General features: G+C 51.2%; 1 protein-coding gene across 1 annotated transcript; it reads right to left on the reverse strand.

The window, feature by feature from the left end:
- Positions 1-3,345: 3,345 nt before the first annotated feature.
- Hoxc9 (homeobox C9) lies at positions 3,346-5,889 on the reverse strand. Its single transcript, XM_026782802.1, has 2 exons — positions 5,352-5,889; positions 3,346-3,590 (listed from the first exon to the last, which is right to left on the reverse strand). Exons 1-2 carry the CDS (start codon positions 5,887-5,889, stop codon positions 3,346-3,348), a joined length of 783 nt encoding a protein of 260 aa, XP_026638603.1.
- Between the last annotated feature and the right edge of the window lie 2,478 nt (positions 5,890-8,367).

Raw genomic sequence — 8,367 nt, forward strand, 5'->3', positions numbered from 1 at the left:
AGAGAGAGAGAGAGAGAGAGAGAGAGAGAGAGAGAGAGAGAGAGGCTTCTAACATTGAACAACAGCGCCACCTCGTGTCCACTTGCTCCAATGCAATCTGACTGAGGAAAAGCCAGCAGAGGTCCTAGGCTGAACTGAAAGGTAGCAAGTTGAGAGGAAGAAGCCTCTAACCCGGTGCAAAGGAGAGATTTCCAGGAAGGTAGTTGCCTCTATTCTTTGTTTTTCTAAATTCTTGAAATAAAACATGTGAAAGGTTCCACACTTTTCTCTCTTTGTAACTCTCCTTTCTGGAATAAAGAGACATTGCAAAGGAATAGCTGTGATCTCCTCCATTCAGGCGTTTGCCCTTGCGTACGTGGGTGCGTGGGTGCACCGCCCCATCCAAAGTTCTCAGGACCTTCTGCTCCCAGCACTCTCAGTCCCTCTTATCGGGTTGCACAGCCTATTCCACCCGCTGCCTGCTGGACTTCAGGGTGGGACTCTGACCGGTCCAGGCTGCTCCCACCCCCTGGTTTGTAGTCCTTCCCTAGTGTGCGCGCTCTTCACCTCTCCCTCTCGGCCAGAGAGATCCTGATCTCTGTGGGCTATAGACAAAACATTCCTATAATCCGATTTCAAAGGAAAGAGTGTCCACCTTATTTAAACCATAAAACAATTAAGCCCAGACGTCTAGCCAGCTTCGCGTTGCTGTTTTGTTCGGGGCCCCATTCAGAACCCAAAGCAGGGAGACAAACAGGGCCATAAAAGTGGCATTTCTGGGCTACGGAAATGTACCTATCTCTGCCTTCCCAAGTAGGACAACCTTTAGGGTTTTGTGATTCTGACAAAAGAGCAGAGGAGAGGTGGAAGGACACATGAGGGGAAGAGAAAGTCTGCCAGACCCTCTCCTGGTCTGCTTTCATTTCTCTCCCCAGTTGTGTGTTGTGTTGTTTTAATTCACAAATGGTAATGAATAAAATCGAATCTAATGCTGATCTGGCGGCTGGAAACTGGGATTAAAGAGTGGGCCTCCTCTAAATTCCACCTTCTTCTGGGTCCTACAAGCTCTGAGGTTCCCTTTCCAGCCCGCAGGCTTCAGGAAGCAGACCTTAGAGCATGGGTGGGGTGGAAGCAGGACAGCAATGCTGAGCAGGGAGAGAAGCCGGCATCCTCTCTCTTGATAGTCCTGACTAAGGCAAGTGAAGGGTGTCTTGGTTCCCATCAGTGCAGAACTTAGGCCAGGATTACAGAACAGCAAACAGACCAAAGGGAAGAGGAAGGTAGTGAGGAAAACAAGGCAAAGCCTGTTTCCAAAAGACCAAGGAGTCAATGCTCAGGAGTGGGATGGTCTACTAAGCAGGGAATAGGGAATGCATTAATGGCTTGACTGCTAAGTCTGTTGTTGCCACTTGGTTGCTGCTCCCCCCACAATATTAAAGAATCAAAAATTTCAACCCTTTTCACTTTCCTCCAATCCCCCAAATTGGAAGAAGAGGATAGAAGATGCAAATAATGTGGCAGAGGTTGTCACTCCAAGTGCCCACCAGTCCTGCCAGGGGATGCTTTGGCAAAGCGGACAGCCTGAGATGTTAAAGGGCTATATTTCAAGCAGTCTAATTTTAATAGTTTCCAGATTGGGGGATTTCCGCGAAAAGGGGTGCTGGGTTGAGGTGGACCCAGCAGTTCTGTCTGCTTTTGATTAGTCCAAGAAACTGTTAGCTCCAGAGAGAGAAGGTTCTAGAGAAGGGTGCAGGGTAGACATATAGCCCCACCAGACTGTTAGGTACACATCACCGTGCCTCTGTGCTTGGGGTCCAGCAGCCACCAGAGAGCACCCCACTGCTAGCTAACTGCTAACCCTCTCCCTTGTAGTCTGGCCTCACTACCCCTAGGAGAACTACTTAGCATGACCTTAGTAACACTTATCAACATTCAAACTAAACATGAGGGGGTTAGAAGGGGAGAGAAGAGCCGGGAATGAATTCACTGAGAAGAAATTAATTCTTATTATATTGACTTTGCGATCCGTTTTTTCTCTCCCTCTTCATCATTTTCTCCTGCCTTCCTTCTTTCCTTTCTTCTTCCCCCTCCTGTCTTCTTTTTCTTGTATTTTTATTTCTTCCTTCCTCCTCCTCCCCCTTCTCACTCAGTACTTACTCAGTGCCTGTCCCCCAGTCCTTGAGGCCTGCATGGCCTCCCCCTAGCTGAGCATCCTGCTAGCCTTCTTTCTCAGCTAACCCTGAAAGCACCACAGCACCACAGCCACCAGGCAAGAAGCCAGCCTGGGCCTTCACCCAGCACCCAACTTTCATCTTCACCTATCTTTTCTCTCCGATCTCATGTACTCATAAATTACGACAATTAATTACAGCCAGCAAAACCATCCCAGCAGCGCTCCCCACACGCTCCATCAAGCCACTAGGAAACTCACAGGCAGCCAGCCGGGGCAGGCGCAAGCTAGGCCTCTGTCTCAGCAGCCTCCCCTCCTTCCCTTCCCAGAAGCCCCCCTCCCATTCTGCCCTGCCTGGAGAGAAGCTGCAGGCATTTGCCCTTTGGAGGTAGAAGGAGCCCCTTCTCTGGTTCTGGCTCCAGCTTCCCTTAGAGGATTAAGCCCTTGCCTCCTCCACAGAGCCACGGGGGAAGAGAAATAAAGACGACGAGAACTAGATACAGTTGAATTTCTGGGTTGGTTTTTTTTTTTTTAAGTGACTTCGATATATTAACAGAGTTGCTCTACTGTAACAAACAGAAGCACATTACAGGACACGCTGGAGAGGGACACTGGGGTGAGAAGAACACGGTTCTATACAAGCCTGAGGAACCAGCCTGCCTGTGCAGTCTGACCCAGCCGTATGACTGGGCTCTCATCCCTCAGCTCTGGCTGGGAACCATCATTGTGTGTGTGTCTTTTTGTATAAAATCTGCCCACAGAGCTCCCAAGGCCCAGGAAGAAATGGCCCAGACCAAATAAGAGAGAGAGAGAGAGAGAGAGAGAGAGAGAGAGAGAGAGAGAGAAAGAGAGAAAGACACACACACACACAGAGATTCAAATACTGGCTTCTTTGAAGAAAGAAGGGAAAAATCACATTTGTGTGTGTGTGTGTCATTTATTTTGCTTGCGCTGGGGGGAAGAGAATGCGGTTTCTCCTGCCTCCTGGTCGCTGGATAGAACTACCTCTAAACACCAATTCCTCAGCACTTAGCCCTCCCACATCGCCAGAGTTTCCTTTTTTTCTTTTTAAGACGGTGGGCTTTTCTCTATCTTGCTCTTTCCTTTTCTTTTCGTGCTTTCTGCCGCCTAGGCTGGGACATTTCTGTGGGGTTTTTTGTTTTCCTTGGCTGTGTTGGCTGCAGGCTGGGGCAGGCTTAGGATTGCTCCTTGTCGCTTTTCTCCTTGTTCATCTTTTTCATCTTCATCCTCCGATTCTGAAACCAGATTTTGACCTGCCGCTCAGTGAGATTGAGAACACGGGCCACCTCGTATCGTCGGTCCCTGGTTAAATACATATTGAAGAGAAACTCCTTCTCCAGTTCCAGCGTCTGGTACTTGGTGTAGGGGCAACGCTTCTTCCTTGTGGAACGGGCATGGATCCAGTTGGCCACGGGGTTGCCTGGAGGGCCAAAGATAGGCAAGGATCAGTAGAGTCTTCTTCCAGCTCAAGACCTCAGCTATCCCACCCCCAGGCTTTGTCAAGCTCCTCAAGCTCAATAATTGAACCTGAATTTGGTCACGTTTTACTTTAGGCATTTTCCCCCTTTCTCTTCTGCATTATCCCCCTCTCCACGTGCCCTCCCTGTCCAGTTTCCAGCACCTAAAACTGTAGGAAATTTGAAGCTACCAAAGCCCCCACAGTCTGGTCTTCAGCTTCAAGAGTAGTAATTCGAGAATATCCTCATAAAAAGTCCAAATTCCCAACTGTTTCATAGGTCCATAAACGCTTCTCTCTTGTTTTTTATTTTTATAGCAAGATCCCTCTCCTCTCCACTTCCCTCCTCCTCAGCCCCTCCCATTCTCACAGCCCACGACCAAGTCCTGAAATTTCATAGTTGTTTCCTGACCCTGAGAGTCGCTAAGCCCTCAGCACTTCCCAGTGTCCATCTCTTGCTCAGAATTCAACCCTGATGAGGCGAATTGTCAGGGTTAAACCTCCCCACTCCTCAGATAGCTGCTGGCCTTGGAGAAAGGCTCCCCCACATCTTAACCCTCTTCTTGGTCTCCACTGCCCCCCCCTCCCAGCTCCAGGACAGACTCTGCAGGAGACAAGCCTCCAAGCTTCCAATTTCAGGTTTATGGGAGTAGCTGAGGGCAGGAGGGAAGTCTTCAGAGGGTATAATTAGGCCCTGGCCCCTTATGGAGCTAGAGGAAAAGATTTCCTGAAGTCTCCTCCTGGGGATCCCCCCAGACACTTCCTCACACCCAGGGGGCTACACCCCTCCCCTGCTGTTTCTCCTTCTTACTCCCTCTTTCTTTGACCCTGTAGCTTACACCTGCCCCCCACCTATTCACCTACCCTAGTCAGCCTACATTCTAAGCAACATTCAGAATGTTCTTTCCCTGACTGGAGTCTCTCAGGCTCTCTCTCTCTCTCTCTCTCTCTCTCTCTCTCTCTCTCTCTCGTGTGTGTGTGTGTGTGTGTGTGTGTGTGTGTGTGTGTGTCTGTGTCTGTGTGTGTGTGTGCGCGCGCGCGCACACGTATGTGGTTCTTTAATCTGAAGAACCTATTGCATTCCCTATTCCTAATCCCCATTCGCAACTTTCTCCTGTAGACACTTAAAAGTGGGTTTTCAAGTTTAAGGAGACTCGGACAGTTACTTCTCTCCCACTTCTGTTTGGAAGTCCTGGCCTAAGTTCCTAGATTACATACCCCCCAGACCCTTCTAGGGGGAGGAGAACTCAGTGGACCTTTTATTTTATAAGCCTCTAGTGGGATGAAGACCCCCACTCTGGCTAAGAGGTAGGGATAATTTCTTTCCTTTTGCTGCCCTGCCCCTTCTCCAACCACAAAATGAACCACAGGCCCTCAGCCCAGCTCCTGTCCCTGCTTGCATTTTATTTTTCGAAAGTGACCCCTGAATCAAAAAGCCTGAGTTAAGAGGACGACTCAGAGGTCTTCCTTCAAAGCCAGCCTCTGGCAGAGAAGTTCCCCTGACCGGCCCTCTCCCAACCTGGCTGCCAGGGCCCTCGTCTCAGACCTTCCTGCCCCAGAGAGCTAGCTCCCCAAGGTAATTCGTTTTTATTGAGTCCTCGCCCCCTCGCCTTCGCCCCTCTCCCGCGCTGCCCGCGCGGCTGGACGGGCTGTAATCCGGCTGCCCCCGCCTGGCTTCCCCTCCCCTCCTGTGCCGGTTGTAAAGGAAAATTGCTCCCAACTTACTGGGGTCCAGGTCGGCCTTCTCCTCTTTGTGCTTGCTGCCGGCCAGCGGGTCCGCCTCGGGCGAGGGCAGCGTCTGCGGGGCGCGGTCGCGCAGCTCCCCGGGCGAACCGTACATGTAGTCCGGGTAGCTGCGGCCGTCGCCTGGGCCGCAGTCGGCGCGGCGCCCGGGGTAGGCGTCGGGCTTGAGGGCGTAGTGACGGCCCCCGGCCGGGAAGCTGGGGAAGGAGACGGCGCCGGACAGCGGCTCTAGCCAAGTCCGCATGTAGCGCGTGTCGGCGCCGAGGTGGGGCTGGGGGCCGTACGGGTGATAGACCACGGACGACTGTGAGGGCACAGGCGCCCACGACGTGCTGAACACTGCCGGCTTGGGCGCGAAGCTACAGGACGGAAAATCGCTACAGTCCGGCACCAAGCCGCTGGGTCTGGCGGCGGCAGGGTGAGCCCCGGTGGCCGGAAACCTGGACGCTAGGAGGTCTTCATTGTCGTGAGAGATGAGAGAGTCCACGTAATAGTTACTGATGGGCCCCGTCGCCGACATCGTAACAGGGTTTTACATACATAAGATTATTGTATGAACTGTATATGTACTTTTTATCTGCTCACAGAACAATCAAGGCAGGTAATTATTTTTCCAGCCTTTTCCCGGCAGCTCATTGGTTCCCCAGTCCCCACGTGATCGTATTTACCCAAAAATACGGCGCGGATCAATGCGCAGGGGCTTTTTTCCCTTTGCTTTTTCCCCCCTTTACCACCCCCTTCTCTCTGCTGATCCCCGCGACCTGCGTTTTCCTGGCGATCTGCAGCTCTGGACCCAAGGCGCTGGACACCCCACCCAGGACGACTCATATCTCATCAGGGAACCCCCCCTCTTTTACCATGTGCAGCCAAAAGCAGATGGCTCCCCCTACCATGAGAATTAAAAAAAAAAAAAACAAAACCAAAACACCAAGGTGAAAATGCGAGTTCCAGAAGCCAGGGTTCTTGGACCCCCAAGGGCTGAGCTGGGCTCGGGGAGCCCCACAGGGGCGGGGAGGCTGGACGAGGTAGGTGGAGGAACTATTTCTTGACGTAATCTATCTCTGTCGGCCCCAAAGCTCCTGCAGTCTCTGAGTGAGCGGAGATCTGTGATTGTCAGTTCGGAACGTGGCTTTTAAAGATGCTTTTTAAAATACGGTGTATGTATGTATTTCTTTCAGCAACAGCAGCACCAGCGGCGAGGGAGGGACGGTGGGAGGGGACTGAACAAGCTGGGATGAGGGAGGGAAGGAAGGAAAGGGGACAGTTCTTCTGCCACTGGCCAGCTCAGCTCCCCAAATCTAGGGTGGGTAATGGGAGGCTTGGGAAGGTGGTCTGTGGGGTGGGAGGAGTAGAACCTGGCCGCCTCAGCTTCACAAGTCTCATCTTGCTTTGGCACAGATATATAAGCCTTTATTTAAATTTATTGTCTCTGTTTCTCTGCCAGCTTGAAGAAGTGGAGGAGAGAACTATACAACTTAAGTGGGGCATCCCCATCCTGTCTGCCTGCTCACTCTCCTTTGCCCTGGGTCATCTCTGTGACTCCTTCACACACCCCCCAAAAAGAGAAGTCATTCGGAGGTTCTGTCTGCAGAAAGCCAGGGTGAGAACAGGCAAAGCGAGAGAGCGACCTCAGTCGTGGGCAAGTAGCTTGTTTTTACGTCCTTCAATAAAATTTTTATGAGGATCATTTGATTGTTCATAAATGTGTCTTTCATTAAATAAAATTGTAGGCTGTTTTTGGAACAGAAAAAAAAAGCAACGGAGGGATGGGAGAAGGCAATTTCTTTGGGGTCGGATGGAAGAATTCAGGAGGTAGCTGTGTGACTGAAAGGAATTACAAGACAACTTGGGTCCCACCCTCCCCATAAGTTGACTGCTATCCCCCCCTTGAATTTGGGGTTTGTTGCATGCACAGCTTTTCTACAGACCTCCCATGGTGGTTTAACCATAGAAAGCTTTGGAGAGGCAGAAAAGTCCTCAGTAAGGGTTCAGGAGAGGGGCAAAGAGGATGATTGTGGGGATGAAGGGACAGGTGATGCACCTAGGCAGAGCAGAAAGAATTTGAAGAATCAGGGTGCAGTCTCAGGGTCAGAGGAAAGAGTCTATGCGAAGGGAATTAAACAAACAGGAACTGAGGCTAGGAAGCCAGCTCTGAAGGAAGCAGGTTCTGTGGCTTCCTAGACCCAGCCTAGCCTAACCTTCTTCTGCGCAGTCACCAGGACCAGTCCAAACCCTAAGTATGGAGTGGGGGCTGGTTTTCTCCTACATTCCTCTCCCTCTACTCTTCAAGGTGAGGAAGTGCTAGAGAGGTACCTGTGTTAGTGGGTGAGAAGGTTGGGGAGGGGCACATCTGCAGCTCTTAGGAGAGACTCAAGAGCTGCTGCAGCCCTCCCTAGTACCTGTGGGCCCCTCCTCACCTTCTTCGCTTTTCGGTATATCAGAGCTGGATTTTTTTTTTTTTTGAGGCACGGGGTGGGTGTGCAGGGAAGTGTCTGGTTAGGGGAAGGCACTCAGAGCCTGAGACTAATTCTCCTCCGAGCTGTCTTTTCCTTTGGGCTGGACTGGCTGGAAAATCCAAATTACAATAAGAAACAGAGTATCTCTTTGGCCTTGATGCAGTCATGTTAGCTGTCAATCAAAAAATTTCCCTCACTAGTTCAAGAACACATAGGAGGTTCCAGGTCCTCTGCAGAGGCTTTCTCCAAATCCCCAGCATAGTCAGCACTTCCCCCAGCCATGGGTGACTGGGGACCCAGCCTGACTCTTGAGTAGTTGCTGGCAGCCTTGAGCACAGGCATTTAGTCTTCAATGGGGCCCTGGGACAGACTGTGGCCAAGAGGACATCAAGGGACAGAGCCTAAGAGAGTCAGAGCCTGACAGACGAATTTAAACAGGTCTCCAGACTGGAGGAAGGAAAAACAGAACTGGAGGTTAGGATAATGAGGGAAGGAGAGAGAGAGAGAGAGAGAGAGAGAGAGAGAGAGAGAGAGAGAGAGAG

This window comes from Microtus ochrogaster, chromosome 15 (assembly GCF_000317375.1).
Source record: "Microtus ochrogaster isolate Prairie Vole_2 chromosome 15, MicOch1.0, whole genome shotgun sequence".
NCBI classification, from domain to species: Eukaryota; Metazoa; Chordata; class Mammalia; order Rodentia; family Cricetidae; genus Microtus; species Microtus ochrogaster.